The sequence below is a fragment of the Physeter macrocephalus genome, unplaced genomic scaffold (genome assembly GCF_002837175.3).
Source record: "Physeter macrocephalus isolate SW-GA unplaced genomic scaffold, ASM283717v5 random_762, whole genome shotgun sequence".
NCBI classification, from domain to species: Eukaryota; Metazoa; Chordata; class Mammalia; order Artiodactyla; family Physeteridae; genus Physeter; species Physeter macrocephalus.
In genome coordinates, this window is record NW_021146048.1 from 1 (window position 1) to 17715 (window position 17715).

The 17715-nt window shown below is 49.1% G+C and overlaps 1 protein-coding gene and 1 long non-coding RNA gene across 3 annotated transcripts; one reads left to right on the forward strand and one right to left on the reverse strand.

The window, feature by feature from the left end:
* Positions 1 to 43: 43 nt before the first annotated feature.
* On the reverse strand, positions 44 to 2544 carry LOC114485222 (uncharacterized). The gene is made up of 3 exons (XR_003678707.2): positions 2457 to 2544; positions 2098 to 2195; positions 44 to 869 (listed from the first exon to the last, which is right to left on the reverse strand). It is a non-coding gene; the product is annotated as an uncharacterized lncRNA (long non-coding RNA).
* Positions 2545 to 2894: 350 nt separating this feature from the next.
* On the forward strand, positions 2895 to 17038 carry DELE1 (DAP3 binding cell death enhancer 1). Of its 2 annotated transcripts, XM_007102069.3 has the most exons (13): positions 2895 to 3056; positions 3781 to 3895; positions 3990 to 4107; positions 6150 to 6297; positions 7266 to 7427; positions 7670 to 7758; positions 7861 to 7957; positions 10599 to 10741; positions 11600 to 11758; positions 11852 to 11944; positions 14100 to 14259; positions 15310 to 15549; positions 16444 to 17038. In XM_007102069.3, the coding sequence occupies exons 1-12, from the start codon at positions 3026 to 3028 to the stop codon at positions 15546 to 15548; spliced, it is 1554 nt and encodes a 517-aa protein (XP_007102131.1). In that variant the 5' UTR covers positions 2895 to 3025; the 3' UTR covers position 15549; positions 16444 to 17038. The 2 variants fall into 2 exon arrangements, with proteins under 2 accessions (XP_007102131.1, XP_007102132.1); XM_007102070.3 differs by lacking the exons at positions 15310 to 15549; positions 16444 to 17038 and adding an exon at positions 13418 to 13472 and having other exon boundaries at positions 2902 to 3056; positions 14100 to 14224.
* Positions 17039 to 17715: the final 677 nt, after the last annotated feature.

Here is a 17715-nt window from a genome sequence, read left to right on the forward strand (position 1 = left end):
CCCTGTGCAGGTTCCAGGCCTAAGGCTGAAGAAGCCTGGCAGTTTCCGCTTTTGTACTTTTAGAAGCTCTGAGCCACTATTTAAGAAGTTCAGCTACCCAGATGGAGAGGCCCTGGGACTACACGGAGAAAGAAAGAGGCCTAGTTGAGCCTTCATATGACTCCAGCCCCAGCTGCCATCTGACTGCCACCTCATGACAGACCCCAAGTGAGATGAGCAGAATTGCCCAGCTGAGCCCAGTCAGTTCACAGAACTGCAAGAGATAATAAAATGATTGTTTTAAGCCACTAAATTTTGGAGAGTTTGCTATGCTGCAATACATAACTAAAGGACCATTCTGGATTTCAACTGTCTACTGAATTTGTTTGTCCTGCTAGACTATTTTCTCCATGAAGGCAGGGACCATTCCATTCTTAAAAATTGTTATATACTCAGGACATTCTCCAGCACAGAATAAGCTCTCATATATTTGATGAATGCAAATTAAGAATGTCTACAAGGCGAAGCCAACGACAAATGTCTAGACCACTCACTGTGTTGACTATACAATGGCATCAACAAAAGGTGATTAAGTGGACAACTGGGCAGTAAGTTCCCGATGTAAGACAGCTTACCTTTGTAGAGGGACTGAGTCAGAGATTGACTTTGGGCGGCAAGCCAACACAGAGCAACGTCGGGAGCAGAAGAGAATGGCTAATGGTTCGGGCCTGCAAGTTCAGAAGCTAAAGGCAAGGGAACAAAGTTGTTATCCCCGATGGTGCTCCTCTGGGCAGCACTGAACAGGTGATCTGGTGTGTCAGTCAGTGAGGACTCCAGCTGCCCTAGCCAAGTACCCGTCACTCAAACGGTCTGTTAGCATTCACAGGCTTCTAGGGACAAGACACATCAAAATGCCATTTTACACATAGGAACAGACATCATCGTCAAAAATTTTTAACTCGCTTTAAACACGGAGGGCCTTCAATGTATGCGGAATGAATACATTTCTGCTCAAATCGGTAAATCCCAGGATTGAGGTCTGGTGGTCTTGTCTGTAATAATCATCAGCACAAAGTGTCCAGTCAAGTCAACGTGTATTGTTTGAATATCATCTGTGTCAAGCCTTACGTGGGATGCAAAATGGGAAAATGCCATCCCTGCCCTGAGGGAGAGAACTGGGGAGACTAGACTTACACAAATGAGATAATTAAATAACAGGACAACATATAATTACTGCTAAATTGTGTGGTAAGAAATTAAGTGCTACAGGAATTGGGAAACGTGGAGAGCAATGAGGGCTCAAACAGTTGGGAAGTGCTGGGAGGAGGAAGAGAGCTGAACTAGCATGCTCGTTAATTTATTTTGACACAATAACACAAGGAATGTGAGAGGTGGCTGCCCCAAATCCCAAAGCCAAGGGTATTTCTGAAGTTTCCCAATATTCACATTTCTGGGCCTTTGTTTATTGCTTCTTCTGCTTGCAATACCTTTCTCCCTTCTCCACCTGGTAAATTCTTACTCATATTAAAAGGTCCAACTCAAATGCAACTACTTTTCTGAATCCTTCCATGGTATCCCATAACCCAGGGCTCTTGCTTCTACTGGAACATATCTATGCCTTTTGCCTACTCACCTCCTCTACCACTGCCATTAAAAGCAACTTAGATTCATTAGGCTCTTACTATGTGCCGGGAACTATGCTAAACAGTTTAAATGTGTTGTTTAAGCCTCACAACAATTGCATGAGGTATCCTTTTTCCTATTTTATAGATCAAGAACCTGAGGCTTAAAGTGGTTAAGTAAACTGACCAAGAATACATAACAGGAAGTAAGAAACCATTCAAACCGTTTGTGGGACTCCAGAGGCCCCTCTTAAAACACTAGACCATGTCTTCCTGGAGGCTACAAATGCTCTTTACTCCTCGGTCTTCTCAGATTCTAGGATGGTGGCTGACATATGGCTCAAAAATTGCTGAACAAATTAATACCACTGTCATACACATGCCTGGGTCTAAAAGTAGGTACCTCCAGTACTCTTTTACCCCAGATGGAGACTTCCATCAAACCAGAAGTCACTACCTGGGAAAAAGGAGGAGGGAGAAAGTGTAAGCAACTTACATTTGATTTTGAGCTCCTTTATTTCACGGATTCAGGTGTGGGGAAAGAGGACCGAGTCTTTGCCCAACAAAAGAATACACAGATAACTCTGGCTGGATCTGAAGATGAGAGCTCTGATTAACAGGCGTGGGGGCGGGGAGGGGGCCAGTCTCCTCTTTGGTATTTTGAAAGCAGCAATTCAAGTTGCTCTTGTCAAATCAGGAAGGACCAGTCGAGCTCACTCCATCTGACCCTATCACTGGGCAGACTGAGCCCCAGACAAAGGAAGGGCTCGGCCCGAGGCTACACGGTGAGACAAAGCTGGAGCCAGAGCTGGATCCCCCCGAATCGGAACCCCACTCGCAGTCTGCATCGCCTACCCGGTCGGGCAACTCCAAGCAGATGGCCTTGGGCGGAAAGCTCGTACTACTGGTTTCCTCCGTCGGACCCTAAGGTTCCTCTCCTCCACCCACTGGGCCTGGTGTCTCCCACCTCCTCTAGCCTCGGGGCCTGGGGAAGATTGTTCCCCCTCGAGTCTCCACGGTGTCTGCAAGGTCGTCTGGCACCACCGAGGCCACTCCCGCCCCGCTTCTCAATGGTCCTTCTTCTGAGGCGGTTCAGCTCTGCCACCTGCGACCCCACTCCTCTGCGCGACACCCCCCCCCCCATTCTTATGCGGGCAGCAAATGACACCTCTTCCACCGGAGGCCGGGCCCACATCCCCGTGCCCTTGTCGCAGTTCACCTCCCCGCTAGCCCCAGTACGCCTACACCCCCCCACTTCCTTTCGCTGAGCGCCGTCCTTCCGGCTGGGCCCCCTTCTAATTGGCTGGCGGTGAGCTTCCTTGGGGACTCGGCCACTCCGAGGGCGCCACACAGGCCACTCTAGCCGCCGTCCCGGGGTTTGGCCGCGCTCTTTCGGCTGCGAGCTCTATGGTGTTGGCGACGACATGTGGCGGCTCCCGGGACTCCTGGGCCGAGGTAAGGGCCTTCGGCCGCGGGTCTTGCGGCAGCTGAGAGTTGGAACTGGGGAGAGGGCGGGCCGGAGGACTGAGCCAAAGCAATAGTGGGCGGTGTTAGAGCGGAAGAGAGGCGGGGTCGTTAGGGGCCGCGCTGCACTCTGAGCCAAGGGGCCGTTCGAATTTGGGGTATGGGCGTGGCTAGTAGGAAGAGGGTGGAACTTAGAGCCAAGGAGATGGGTGGAGCTATTGGAAGGGGGAGGAGCCAAGTAGCCGGAGATGGTGGGCGGAGTTCATGAAAGGAGTAGAGGCCAGTGCAGTAGGCGGGGCCAATGGGGTAGGCGGGGCCAATGGGGTAGGCGGGGCCAATGAAAAGAGGCGCGATTTAGAGACAAAGAGCTACAAACATTGAGCGAGAGTTTGTGTATGAATGTCTGGTCATTTTAGAACAGTGGTTGTCAGCCCTAGGAGGGCGTGAGAATCACCCCGGGAGCTTTTTCAAAATATTGATGCTCAACCCTGAATGATCCTAGTTTATTTGGTTCTGGGGTGGCACGCTGGAATCTGTACTAAGCAAAAGATCCCCACGTGTACGTATCCTTGTTTAAGAACCTCTGCAGAAGCAGGTGCCAGTGTTTCCTGGGTTCCTGGGGTGGGGCTCTGTCAAGGGTCAGAGGGAAGATTGGTGGGGCCACTGTTGCCTCAATCCCGCTCATGTCAAAGTGACTGATCCTTGCTCTGCACAGCTCTTCCCCGTCTGCTGGGACCTGGCCTCCGTCGGGTGACCTCCAAGTCCACCAGCCCAGATGGGCCTCGGGCTACCTCCTCCAACCTGCTGGTCCCTGTGCCCAGTTTCGACAGGTGAAATACTGCCATTCCATCACTCATGTGCTCGCCTAGCCTCCCACTACTCCCACTTAGGACAGAACTTGATAGCCTCTGTTACATCTTCTAGGTCTGGCCACCATGGCCCAGGCACAAGCAAGGGCCCAAGGTCCCACGGATGGAAGGATGCCTTCCAGTGGATGTCTGCCCGTGACTCCCGGAACACATTGTGGGACGCCATATCATGGGTGAGGCTTCACCAGTCCTGTCCTTGTCCTTCAGTGTGTATGTGAATGATCCTGTATGGAAGTATAGCCTAGAAACAAGAGCTAGGGCATCATTGTGGCCACACTCAAAATGTGAGTAACTCATGGCGTTGGATCATATTTGGGGAGATATTGCTGCTCCCTTTCCCCCTGCTCTCCATGTATATATTCCTCCTTTCATTCAGTAAACATTTATGTAACACTTTCTTTGAGCCAGGCATTTTTTGCTGAGTACTAGGGACATAGCAGAGAACAAGGTAGATATGATTCTTGCCTTTCTGAATCTTACAATTAAATAATACTAAATAGCTAACTTTTAATTTATTAATGTATCTATATATATCATCTTATTTAATCCCTACAAAATCTTGCAGAGGAAATATAATCTCTATTTTATAGATGAGAAAACTCAGGCTCTGAAACTTAAGGTAACACTCTTAAGGTCACACAGCTATTCAGTAGAGGAACCAGATTTTACTCTGGAGCTCGTGCTCTTAGCTACTATGCTCTACAGCTTGGTTGCTATACCTAGTATGGCTTGTAAAAAGCACATAGTACATATCCTGACCCATGATCGTCGCTCAATAAATATTTGTTAAATCTGATCTATAAAGGCAGAGGCTCAGTAATACAAGCTAACACTAGGTCTAACAAGACAGAATCTTTGCCTCTTAGGTTCTGCTTTTAAGATATTCTAAATGAAGTTGGCACTCACGTCACACTCGTCTCCATCACTTCTCATCCCTCTCACTTTCATGCTGCGTACTTTGGGCAAGTGCCTTGACCTCTCTGAGCCTCAGTTGTCTCATCTGTAACTTGGTGTCATCAGCAGAGCTGAGACTGGAATGTCTCCATGCCAGGGACACTTCTCTCTGGGGAGCTATGGCCTAGGGGCATAACACACCCTGGAGAGGGATATGTTTTCCCATTTTGTCAAAGATATGAACCCTAGGGCAATCCTATAGTGAGTCCTTCTAGAAACTGGGTCTGCATCTCAGGGGTCCTGATGCCATCTCTCAGCTCTGTCACTACTGCCTATGTGAAAGGGCCTGAGCACAAGCTTATCTCCAGTGGTATGGATACATGTCCCTGTTATCGACATTGCATTCTCTTCCTTCTGGTCTCAGCACACACATCACTTCTACAGAGAGGCTTTCCTCTACTCCCTGTCTTGTCAGGGGTCCCTCTTATGCCCTGTGTAAACTCTTTATTTGTTTCCTTAGCGGCATTTAGCATAATTTGTAGTTATTATATTATTTCTCTGTGTACTTGGATTTTGTCTTTCTCCCTCAATGAAGATATGAACTCCATGAGGGCAGAGACTGGGTCTGTCTTGTTTGCCATTGTATACAGTGCCTGTTGCAACAAATAAGTATTTGGGTGTCCTTTCTCGTGCATAACACAGGAAGGGACAGGGAAAACCAAGCAGTCACTGGGCTAGGAGCTAGCTTAGGTCTTCTGCAGACCTGTTGGAGAAGAGACACCCACAACAAGCCTGTAGCTGTGAATGTGTGTGGTGGGGTGGCTTGGGGGTGGGGGAGGAGTTGTGCCAGGCTAGAGAAAGAGGGAGCCTGATGGGGAACTCTGACCTGTCTGCATTTGGCTGCATGTGTGCCCAAGCCCAAACTTGCCATGTTATCTTTTTGCCTGCTTAGACTTCGTTAATTCAGTCACTCGCTCAGGCGTTTATTCAGCATGTATTTATTAGTGCTGTATCTTAGTGCTCTGCTAGGCGCCAGGGATACATAGGTGAGCAAAACAGACATGGTTCTTCCCTCGTGGTGCTTAGAGACTAACAGGAGAGACAGACCTTGATGAATAATTGTAGAGATAGCTGTTTAAGTACCAGTGTGATCAGGGCTCCATGGGGGAAGTTAGGGTGCTTACGAGAGTGTGCAGTGGGGGAGCGGCTACAGCCAGGAGTCAGGAAGGACTTCTCGAGGAAGTGATGTTGGAGATATAGGCGGAGACTGAAGGAGTTGACTGGTGGAGAGCTGTGTCCCCTGATGTGCTGTCTTCCTCAGGGCACCCTGGCTGTGCTGGCCCTGCAGCTAGCAAGGCAGATCCACTTCCAGGCGTCCCTGCCAGCAGGACCTCGGCGAGCGGAGCGCTGCTTTTGGCGCAGTCCTCTGGACCGTTTCCTGTCATCTCCCTTGAGGCACCCGCGCTCCTGTGAGTGCTCAGTCCCGGGGACAGGAGAGCTGGGCTGGGAGTTTCTCTGGGCCAGGAAGCATCTCTGGACACACCTCAGGAAAAGAGCTGTCAGCAGCTCCTTGCCTCTCCTGTCTGTAGTCAGAGGAAGAGGAATGGGAGGAAGGTCTGTCCACCCAGGCGTGTGGGCCACACCTGCCCTCCAGGCTCCTACCATGTCCTGCCCTCCCCTTCCATTGACGGAGCCCTGCAGGGGTCCAGGTTATTTTAGATCCTAGGAGTGGCTTCCTGCCCACTCCTCAGCCAGTTAGGTCATTCTCTGGTCGGTCATTCATCAATAAGTGAATCTTTATTGAATGGCTATTATGTGCCATGGTACAGAGGCAATGCAGCATAGGGATTAAGGCTCTGGAGTCACATTGTCAGGGTTCAAGCCCAGAACTGCTGATACTAGTTTGGCGTCCCTGGATGAGTCACTTTTAACTTCCCTGTGCTTCAGTTTCTTCACCTATAGAATGGGGAAATAATAAAACCCACCCCCACAGGTTTCTTGGAAGGACTAAATGAGTTAATACATGTCGAGGACTTAGAACAGTGCCTGGCATGTAGTATGTGCTCAGTAAGTAACGGTTTTAAGTTCTTGCCCTTAGTATTATGATTATAATCATAATCAGTATTAACCATCAAACAAAGTGCTAAGTGCTGGGGCTAGAACAGTGAATAAAGTAGATCTCCCCCTGCGACTGGAAGAATTCAAGCCAAGGAGTGATTTATGCTTGGGGTGTGGGGATCAGCATAAATGTGGGCCCCTCTCCACCCCTGCGGAGGGAAGCCAGCCAAGGAAATGGAGGAGGAGGCATGTGAAGGACGTGTCTCAGGAGTTTCCAGATTCTTCCTTTGGTCCACGAAACCTCAGGGAAGGCTCAGTCAGCCCCAGCAGGCTGAACCTATCCCCTTCTGATGTAACCGCTCTCACTGGCTCTTTCCAGCACTGCGGAGACACATTCTGCCCAGCCCTGATAGCCCGGCTCCCAGGCACACTGGCCTCAGGGAACTCAGGCTGGGCCAGGAAGAACCCTCCACTCAGCCCGAGAGCTTCTCTTCACCCAGCTCCTTGAGAGCAACTGGTCTTCAGGGTGCCTCTGAGGAAGGTATGGTCCTACCTCCTAAAATCAGCAGAAGACGGTGGCAGGGTGGGGAGTTGGGCAGATGGACGTTTGTTGCTGCATATGCCACATTGGGGAATTGTCATTCCTGTGAGCCCCCATGCTTTCTGGGGCAATTTGGAATGATTTTGGTTCCTGGCAGTGGTGCTGGATGGAGGGCTCTGTGGACTGGGAGAGCGAGAGAAAAGGAGAACTAACACCTTCCTCCTTTGCCTTTTCCCTTGCAGATCCCCATGACGCCAGCTTCCTGAATGCCAGCAGTAGCTTCAAGTCCAAGGCGAAGCCATCCCAGCCTCAGCCCACTGGTGAAAAGCAGGTATTGTCCAGATTTGGCCACGTGGATCCCCGTAACATTCCCCTAGACAGGTGGCAATCCCAGTGAACTGTCCCATGATGAGTCTTTCTATTTCTTCCCCAGGAACAAGATAAATCAAAAAGTCTTTCCCTCGAGGAGGCCATGACTTCCATTCAGCAGCTCTTCCAGCTCAGTGTTTCCATCGCTTTCAATTTCCTGGGTAACTGGGTGGACTCTGTCTCAAGGAGGGCGGATGGGAAAATGGAAAGGGTATGCGGTAGGTCAAGTAGAGTCAGGGCAGGGAGTGGTTTACATAAGAGTTTATTTTCTCCCAGGTAGGTCGACCAAATCTGGCATGGTGGCACAGTGGTGTCAGGGACCTATTCTCAGTCAAATGGTTCTGCCATTCTTAAAATGGGCTCCCATCTCAAGGTTCAGTTTGCCTCATATCCAAATTCTAGCTAGCTAGAAGGGAAAGGTGGGAAAACTAAAGGACCACTCCTCCCCAGCCTAGAAGTTGCACAAATCATTGTCCAGAATGAAGGCTTGCGGCCTTACCCAGTCACAGAGGAGCCTGGAAAATATAGTCCTTAGCTGAATGACCATGTGCTTACCTGAAAATTCGGTTACTGTGTAAGAAGGAGAAAATAAATCTTGAATGACACCTTGAATTTTCTGCCGCACTTAGGCAAGAACAGGCTCCTGAGGTTTGGAGCAGGCCCTCAAGTGCCCTTCCTTACCCACATCTGGAGACTCCAGATTCCTCTCCACCATTTGTCCTATTCTCCGCAGTGACTTGGCTTCTTTCAGGCCTTCTCATGTGGAGACCCAGACTGCCAGCAGCATCTCCTGGACTCTAGTGGGCAATTGAGTGAGAGGCTAGGATTCATTCAGTACAAATGTATTAAGCATTCACCTTTGGTTAGGCCTTAGTTTAGGTGTTGGGGGTACAGTGATTCACAAGGCAAAGTCCTTACTCTCATGGAGCTTCCATGTGAGTTGAGGGAGAAAAAAACAACAAACTGGTAAACAAATAAAAAAGAGAATTTCAGATAGTGATAAATGTTAGTGGAGAAAATGAAACAGGGGGATGCATTAGTGACTTGGGCAAGGAGCAGCTTTGATTTGGAAGGCCTCACGGATGGAAAGATCCTTGACCTGACGGACAAAAACAAGCCAGTCTTGTTTCCATCTGGAGAAAGCTTTCCAAGTAACGGGAACAGCAAGTGCAAAGGTCCTGAGGCAGGATTGAGTTTTGTTTGTTAAAGGAACAAAGAAAAGGGTGAGCGTGGTTGTAGTTTAGCGATCACCGGGAGAGTAGAAAGAGATGAAGTCAGAGAAGCAGGCAGGGGCCAGATCAGATCAGGCCTTCTGAGCCATGGTGGCGTATGGTTCTTCTAAGTGAGACAGGAAGCCATCGGAGTTTTTTTGCTGGAGCAGGAAGTGGGGGTAGTCATGTGATCTGATTTACTTTTCCCAAGTTCTCTCTGCCAGCTGTGTAGACACAGACGTGGGTCATAGGAATGCCAGAGGGGAAACAGGAGACTAGATTGGAGCTGTTACTGATGGCTAAGCAAAACATGATGGTGACTTGGTTTAGGTTAGAGGTAGAGGATCTGGTGTGGGTGATGGGGACAGGGTGGGATCCTGTGCCCTCTCGAGTCTTCTCCTCAAGGACAGAGGGCTCTGTGAACCCTTGATAGTGAGTTTTCGGGCATCCAGGAGGTGATTCATTCACTGCTGGCCAAACAGAACCCGGCTTCTGCCTCATTAGCTTTTTGTGATTTTTCATGGGCAGACAGTCTTCTGAGAATTTTCTTGCCCATTCCTTCCTTCATATGCATATTCATTTATTCAGCAAGTGCTAAGTACTGTGGCAGAACACAAAGGGAGCATAAGCCATAATCATATTTTGCATTTGTATAGAGCTTTCACCCTATGCAAAGTTATTTCTTCTACATTCCTTTTCTGCTTCTGCCTCCAGGATTTTACAGTCTAATTGAGGAGACAGGGCTTGTACTCTTGAAACAGTTTAGTTCCTAGAAAAAGGCTTGTGTATGAAGTAAGTGCCGAAAGAGTGTTTAAAGCCTGAGTGTGGTCTGAAGGTTCTAGAGCAGAAACAGGTTGGGAAGGCCTGATGATAGAGGCAGAAAAAGGTATCCCAGGCAGGAGAAACAGCTTGAGCAAAGGCTTAGAGTTGAGAATAGGCTGTGCTCAGCCCCTTCCCTGTTTTCCTTTTCGTTTGGATGATAAAGAGAACATGGGCTTTGGAGCTGGGCTCTCTTTCTTATATTCTCTCACAGTTTCCTCATAAAGCAAGATTGACAGTGTCAGCTGAATCAGTTATGTTATGTTGGTTACAAGCAGCCTAAAACCACTTTGTCTAACCTAAGCACAAAAGGAATCTATTGGGATCTATTGGCTTGCCAAGCCTCAGAAAGGACAGGAATCAGAGAGGCTCCAGGGATGCATGCGGCAGTAACTGAGAAACAGCGTCTTCAGAGTGCTGCCATCAGAATAAACCTGCAGAAGCTGTTTTCTCTCCTGTTGCAGCCAGATCAAGATTCAGATTCCTGAGAGAGGGTCTCATTGGTTGGGAAGAGGGCAGGCACATTGATTGACAGCACTGGGGGGAGGGCTGTTCCCAAAGGGAAATTAGGATGTTGCTACCAAGAGGAGGATGGTGTACAGGAGGGCAGAACCCACTGATACCTACGGCAAACCAGTGAAATATTCAGAGGATGGAAGTGCATTCGAAGTGTCTAGCACAAAAAAGAAAGGAAGGAGCATGTGGATATCTGACCAAGAATGTGCAGAAGTTCACAGAGGAAGCTATGTTTACGCCTAGTGCTTTCTTACAGGGACAGAGAACATGAGGGATGGAGACTACATGGCAGCCTTTTCTTACTTCCAGAAAGCAGCAGACCGTGGCTACAGCAAAGCACAGTACAATGTGGGCTTGTGTCACGAGCATGGCAGAGGCACCCCCAGGGACCTCGGCAAGGTACTACACTTCCTCCCTGCCCCCCAGGCCTGTGGCCTGTGCTGCACCGCCCCAGAGTGACCTCCAGAAATGAGCAGTGGGCAGGGCTTGGGAAAGTCTAGCTTCTCTCTTCCAGCCCGGAGGGAAAACTAAGAAAGAAGTCTCCAGTTTCTAGGAACTTAGACTCAAAACACAGGAAGGCCGGGGACCTTGTCTTTCTTCTTTGCAGCTGTATCTTCATGACCTAGAACATTACCCTGATGAATGGATCAATTAATTCTAAAAAGTAGGATAAGTATGCATAGATGTTATATAGAAGAATTTATATGTAACAGTTTCTTAGGATTGTATACGATGGCCAAAAAAAGGGAAGAAACTTGAAGTTCCTTCAACAGAGAATTGGTTAATAACATCTATGTGGGCCTTAAAAATGATATGCTAGATCTATATTTATTTGCAGGGGAAGATATTCATGGTGTATTGTTAAATAAAAAAAATAGGTTACAAAATAGGTTACGAAAAATAGTGAATGTAGTTTTCTCTCTCTCCCTTTCTTCCTACACACACACACATACACACACACACACACATTTATATATGTGTGTTAGTGTATATTAACATATTTGTGTATATATGTTAATACATACAGTACAGGGGGGAAGAAATTTGCAAGATTGTACACTAAAATGTTAACAGAGAATGATCTTTAGGAGGCAGGATTTCTTGGAATTTTGTTTCTATTTTTGGCTTATCTGTATTTTCTGACTAATCTATAATGATTATGTGTTATTTAATTAAAATAATTTTTAAAAACTTCACTCCAAACAAAGGCAGCTTACAGAGTTATCAGATGACTGGATGTTTTTCCCTTTGCCCCAGGCAGCCTTTTATTACCAGCTGGCTGCCAGCCAGGGCCACAGCCTGGCTCAGTACCGCTATGCCAGGTGCCTGCTGCAAGATCCAGCCTCCTCGTGGGACCCTGAGCAGCAGATGGCAGTGTCCATGCTGAAGCATGCTGCAGACTCAGGCTTGAGAGAGGTGAGTGCCATTGGTGGGGTCACTCCTGGGCACTTGGGGCATGTGGGGCCTGGCAGTGACCAAGAGACCTTTTTCCTTCCTCCTTGACCACAGGCCCAAGCTTTCCTCGGGGTGCTCTTCACCAAGGAGGCATACCTGGACGAGCAGAGAGCCGTGAAATATCTTTGGCTTGCAGCCAACAATGGGGTATGAGGTGTCCATATCCAGGCATGATGGGGATCAAGTCTGATAAAGGAAGGGATTTTGGAACTGGTACCGTGCCTAGGAGACGGTTGATAAGAGCATTGGGCTGGCTTCAAACCTTAGCTCTTGCTGACTTACTGTGTGCCCCTTGGACAGGTCCAGTGGTGTGCTGGCACTGGCTTGTACCAGCCTGTGAGAATTGTTGTTAGCTTGAAATCAGCTACGGGGAGAGCATTAGCACCACAGAATTGCCAAATGCTACAAAACAGGGCTTTTTCCCCTGGAGAGCTGGTTGTTAAACATTTACTAGCATACTACTGGGCTGGTCACTTCTTGTTTTCCTCGTCTCTAAGATTGGGATAATAATGCCTGCCTGACCTGTCTACCACTTCACAGGGTTGTTGTGAGGATCAAAATCTGAGATAACAAGCGTGAAAGTGCTTTGTAAAGTGTACACGTGGAAGGTGCATCATCACAAGTGGCTTAGTCCAGGGAAGTCAGAAGACATGTGAGGTGAAGACATTGAGCGGTTTGGGGGGTAGAGGATGTCTGGTTGTCTATCACCTAGGGGTTGGCATCCAGGCAGCATGGAGTTTGTTCCACAGAGCATTAGCTCCATGGAACGTTTATAAATAATACGAGGGAAAAATGGTCAGATGGGTTTGGGAAATACTTTGTTAAACAGGTATCTTTAATGCAGGAAATCTCAGAGCTTTATGTCACTGTGAATTACTGAAAAGGCATCTGTGGGTTTGCTGTATCCTCAAGTGTCTTTGACCAGTATATTTTCTGAGTTGTATCTTGAAGGACCATGAGCCCTGGGTTAAAGCCAGCAGTGGCCACATACTAGAATTTCCCTGCATAAGGGCTACTGCTTCTTTTTACTTCCTGGCCAACACAGTGATAGCGTCATTGAACTCTTGGGCATCAGAATACTTCTCCTTTTTCACTCTGTGTTGTCCAAAGTATCTGCAGTAGCCGTCAAAAGGGGACCAATGTCATCAAACAGTACCTGCCTCTGTGCCTGTCTTTCTATGAAAGAGCCCCAGAGTCTTTCTTGGGCTCAGTGGGTTGTGTGACCATGTGTGGGACAAGCCTGGGGGCACCCTGGCTGGCATTAGTCACCCAGCACACCCGGAGAAGTGCACAAAGGGATGTTGTGTAACACATACATAACAGCATGGGTGTTTTGGCCTGTGTCCTAAGCTGGCCTGTAGCCATGAGACCACCATATTTATTACATAGACTTTGACCTTCACGTTACAGAAACTCTTTAGAGAGTAGAAGAGAAATAGAACCATGGTTGGGAGATTGAATATAATGAAAATATTCATTACAGAGAGGGAGAGATGAATGATGTGGGCAACTAAAGGTGTGAAAATAATAACACTAATCTAAGCATATTCCACATATTCACACATTTAATCCTCACGACAGGGTAATAAGGTAGGTGCTATTATTATGCCTACTTTACAGATGAGGAAACTGAGGCACAGAGACACAGAATATGATGCCCGATGTTACACAGCTGGTAAGTGGTGGAGCCAAGATTGGAACCCAGGCGTCTGACTGTAGAGATTGGGCTCCTACTCCCTACCTGATACTGCCTCTCCCAGGAGCCTAATTCTCAGTGAGAGGGGAGAAAGGATCCAGAGCCAGGGACAAAGGGATTAGCCTTTTAACCTTTCAAAGGAGGAGAAACATGTTCTCTGTAATGTATGCTTTGTAGCTCTCTGGAAGAGATCAGAGCTCTGGGTAGAGATCAGCATTCAGGGCCTTCGGAAGCCCAGCCTCCACCCTTGCTCCTGGCTCTTTCAGGATAACATAGGAGCCCGACTCCCTGGGCTCCCAGAGCAGGGCCAAGTGCTTTCCACAGCCTTCACTTCTGCACACTTTCAGCACCATCCTCAGCACGAGAAGCCTCCACGCTGCTCTGGCTGGAAGCTCCCTGGGTGGAAGGATCCCCGTGTCCTCTGTTCTGGGCCTCCGGCTCTTCACAGTTGAGATCCCTTGGCCCAGGGAGGGTTGAGGCTGGGCCTGACCCTGCAGGGGTGAAGCACCAGCCTGCTGACTGCTGCACCTTCCTCCTGCCCCAGCATTTCAATTCTTCAGTCCTGCATGCATGGGCATCTGTGTGTCTGTCCGTCTTCTCCTTTAGGATTCACAGAGCAGGTACCACTTGGGCATTTGCTATGAGAAGGGCCTTGGTGTGCAGAGGAATCTGGGAGAGGCTGTGAGATGCTACCAGCAGTCAGCAGCTCTGGGGAATGTGCCCGCCCAGGAGAGGCTGCGGACCCTCTTTTCCATGGAAGCAGCAGGTACAGATGAGAGTCAAAGCCAGCAGGTGCCTCCCCGAGCTCAGTACCCTGTGACAGAGAAGGGGGTGGCAGTAGCCTTTGTTCTCTTTGTTACTTCTGCTCCGTTGGTGGGAACGAGCACAGCTTTTTGAGTAAGACAAATCAAACCTGAGATTTAACCCCTGCTCTATTCCTGAACTTGGCCTGTATGTCTTTGCACCTCTGTTTCTTCACCTCTGAAAACTCATTAGGTTGTAAAGATTAAATGAGATGGGGCTTCCCTGGTGGCGCAGTGGTTGAGAGTCCGCCTGCCGATGCAGGGGACACGGGTTCGTGCCCTGGTCCAGGAAGATCCCACATGCTGCGGAGCAGCTAGGCCTGTGAGCCATGGCCGCTGAGCCTGCGCGTCCGGAGCCTGTGCTCCGTAATGGGAGAGGCCACAACAGTGAGAGGCCTGCGTACCGCAAGAAAAAAAAAAAAAGAATCTGCCTGCCAATACAGGGGACACGGCTTCCAGCCCTGGTCCAGGAAGATCCCACATGCCGCGGAGCAACTAAGCTCATGCGCCACAACTACTGAGCCTGCGCTCTAGAGCCCATGAGCCACAACTACTGAGCCCACGTGCCTAGAGCCCGTGCTCCACAACAAGAGAAGCCACCGCACTGAGAAGCCTGCGCACCGCAGCGAAGAGTAGCCCCCGCTCACCACAACTAGAGAAAGCCCGCATGAAGCAACGAAGACACAACGCAGCCAAAAATAAATAAATAAACAAATTAAAAAAAAAAAGATTAAATGAGATGACAGCAAAGGGCTTAGCACAGCCTGGCGCATGGTAGGTGTTGAATAAAGGGTAGTCACTCCAATGACTTGTCAGGAGAGACACTATCCCAAGGCTGCGTCCGTGCCCTGACTTACCGTCTAGGGCTCTGGGAGTCCTGCCCACTCCTGACTCACTCGGGCTGACCTGGGTTAGTAGTGCCAGGGGAACCAAGTCCTTTAAGAAGCCCCTGCTCCAAAGTAGGAGTCTAAGAACACAGCCTGAGTAAGAGTTGCTCTCGCCTCTCCTCACAGCCCCGGGGCCCAGCGACCTGGCAGTGAGAGGATTGAAGTCGTTTTCCAGCCCCTCCCTCTGCAGCCTGAACACCTTGCTGGCAGGAGCCTCGCGCCTGCCACATGCCTCGAGCACAGGGAACCTTGGCCTCCTCTATAGAAGCGGTCGTCTCAGAGCCAGCCCCGGAGCCCCCAGCACGGCTGTTCTCCCACACTCCTACCCCTTGGAAAGGAGTCTCGTCAGACTGGGTTTTGGCTAAGGTGAGATAAAATGCAGTCACTGGTACTTCTCACTGGTGCTGGGGGGAGGGGCGGGCAGGGAGGAGATGGGATGGCAACAGAAACAGCGTGTCAGTATCCCTTTACAGGGTAGAAATTCCATGGGGGCTTAGGTTCCCAAGCAATTTCAAGTGCATGGCTAATAAATGACTTTGATCATTTCCCCTAGTTGGTAGCCTCACAAATGGGCAGTGGACACATTCATTTTTTGGCCACACCACACGGCTTGTGAGGATCTTAATTCCCCAACCAGGGATTGAATCCGCGGCCTCAGTAGTGAAAGCGCCAAGTCCTAACCACTGGACTGCCAGGGAATTCCCCATTCACAGTCTTTTCTGTTCCGTGCATAAAAAAGATTCGTTCAGTGACCTGTGAAAAACTTTACTGAAGGGTCCAGAGACCCTGGTCCTCGCCTTAGCCTTTGCCTTGGAGCAAATCCCCTCCCTTTCCCCTTGCCAGTCTTCGATTTCCTCAGGCCTAGACCACGTCATTTTTTGCCAGCGTCTGATGTGTGTGCCTCCAGTGCTTCACCAGAGGATTTTAGGTAGTATTCAAACTAATATTTTTTTAATTTTAGTGTTTGTATATTAATATATATTATAAAAATGCGATTAGCATATCATAGTGTCACAGATATTAAAAATAATGAATCAAGTAGAGAAAAAACCTTGTGACATTGCGTAAAGGGGAGCACAGATCCAGGGAGGTGGCAAAAGTCATGGGGTGGTTTCATGAATGCCTAAAACTCAGGAAACGCTGAATGACGTCCGCTTTTGTTCACCCCCAATGGATTCCCGACTGTCTCCATTTCACCTTTGATTTGGAAGGAAGGAGTTTAGTGTCTAAATGCCTGATGTAACTGCTTGACTTTTTCAGACCTTCACACTTCACTCAGCCCTAAAGATGGAGCCTGTGAGTTCTCAGAGAGATACCACAACTTGAATCCCAGAGAAGAGGTCAGATATTCACCCGCCTTCCCAAAGAAGCTTAAGTACCTGCCCAGCACAGTACAGAAGAAGAAAGCGTGTAAAGATCCAGGTTCTGGCCACGTCACCTTGAAGCAGTGGCCTGACTTGCTGTGTTGTTTCCTCAACTGTAGACCAAGGGCAGCGGTGTCTGCCCTCCTACCCTCCAGGGCTGATGTAGGGCATTTCACTGCGGAAAGGATGTTGGTGCTTACTTAGGCCTGAGGAGGTAGAGTGATGCCCATGGTTACATGGCTTTATGAGTCACCAGGCCAGGACAAGGACCCCAGCCTCCTGACTCCTGGCCCAGGGCCCTTTTGCACAGTTCTCACTGTAATTTTAAGTGAAAGCGTTACTATCGTCCTGCCGATATGAGGGGGTAAATGGCAATTGGGCCCTTGGAGTCTTAGAGCAGGAGAGTGTAGATTTTGAGATCCTCTTTTGTGAAAGGTTTGTGCCAGAAATGGATGGGAGTTTAATAAAACAGATACTGGATTATCTCATCACTCCTGCCCTTGAGTATGTTGGGGAAAGCCAGGGAGACCGGCAGGGCAAGCAGAAAGCCGAGGCTCCATCCTCATCTCTAAACTCTCCATTAACCAATTTAAAGGGTCTTAAAAGCTTCTCCAAGAGAGAGACATAGCAAAAAATGATTTTTGAGTCAGCGCTAATGACTCCAATTACTGAATTTGTGCATAGTTGTTCCCTGGCTTCTGGATGTTAGCCCAAGTTCAATAGCAGAGATGTGGTTGAGGATGGGGGGTGGGAGGGACTGAGGCCCAAACCCCCTAGGAACTGTCCAAATGCGAACAACCACCCAGCATGGCCAGCTCAAAGTGGGGAGAATTTGAGGAGGGGAGTTGTCCACATTTCCCTCTCTGCTGCCCGCCCCCCTCCCCAGCCTCTAGTGGTCTCGTCCCACTTTTCCCAGCAACTTCCTCTCACTGCTGGAGCCCTAAGCTTCCTCCAGCTCGAGCGCCTCTCCTGCCCTCTGCTCCCTTTCCAGGGCTGCCCTGCACACTGGCCTCACCCCCACTGGTCCCCTCATGTGGCTTTCTCCCACAGATGGCTCCTTGGAAGCAGGGACTTTGTCTTTGGATTCCAGTATCCTCAGCACTTAGCACAAGGTCCCGTCGTGCAGGTAAGGGCTCAATACACACATTGGTTAAAGCTCCGGTTTTGA

Coding starts and splice junctions, on each gene's coding strand:
- DELE1 (XM_007102069.3), top strand. CDS start 3,026: ATGTGGCGGCTCCCGGGACTCCTGGGCCGAG. Junction 4,108..6,149: donor TGTGGGACGCCATATCATGG/GTGAGGCTTCAC, acceptor TGTCTTCCTCAG/GGCACCCTGGCTGTGCTGGC. Junction 14,260..15,309: donor CTTTTCCATGGAAGCAGCAG/GTACAGATGAGA, acceptor CTCTCCTCACAG/CCCCGGGGCCCAGCGACCTG.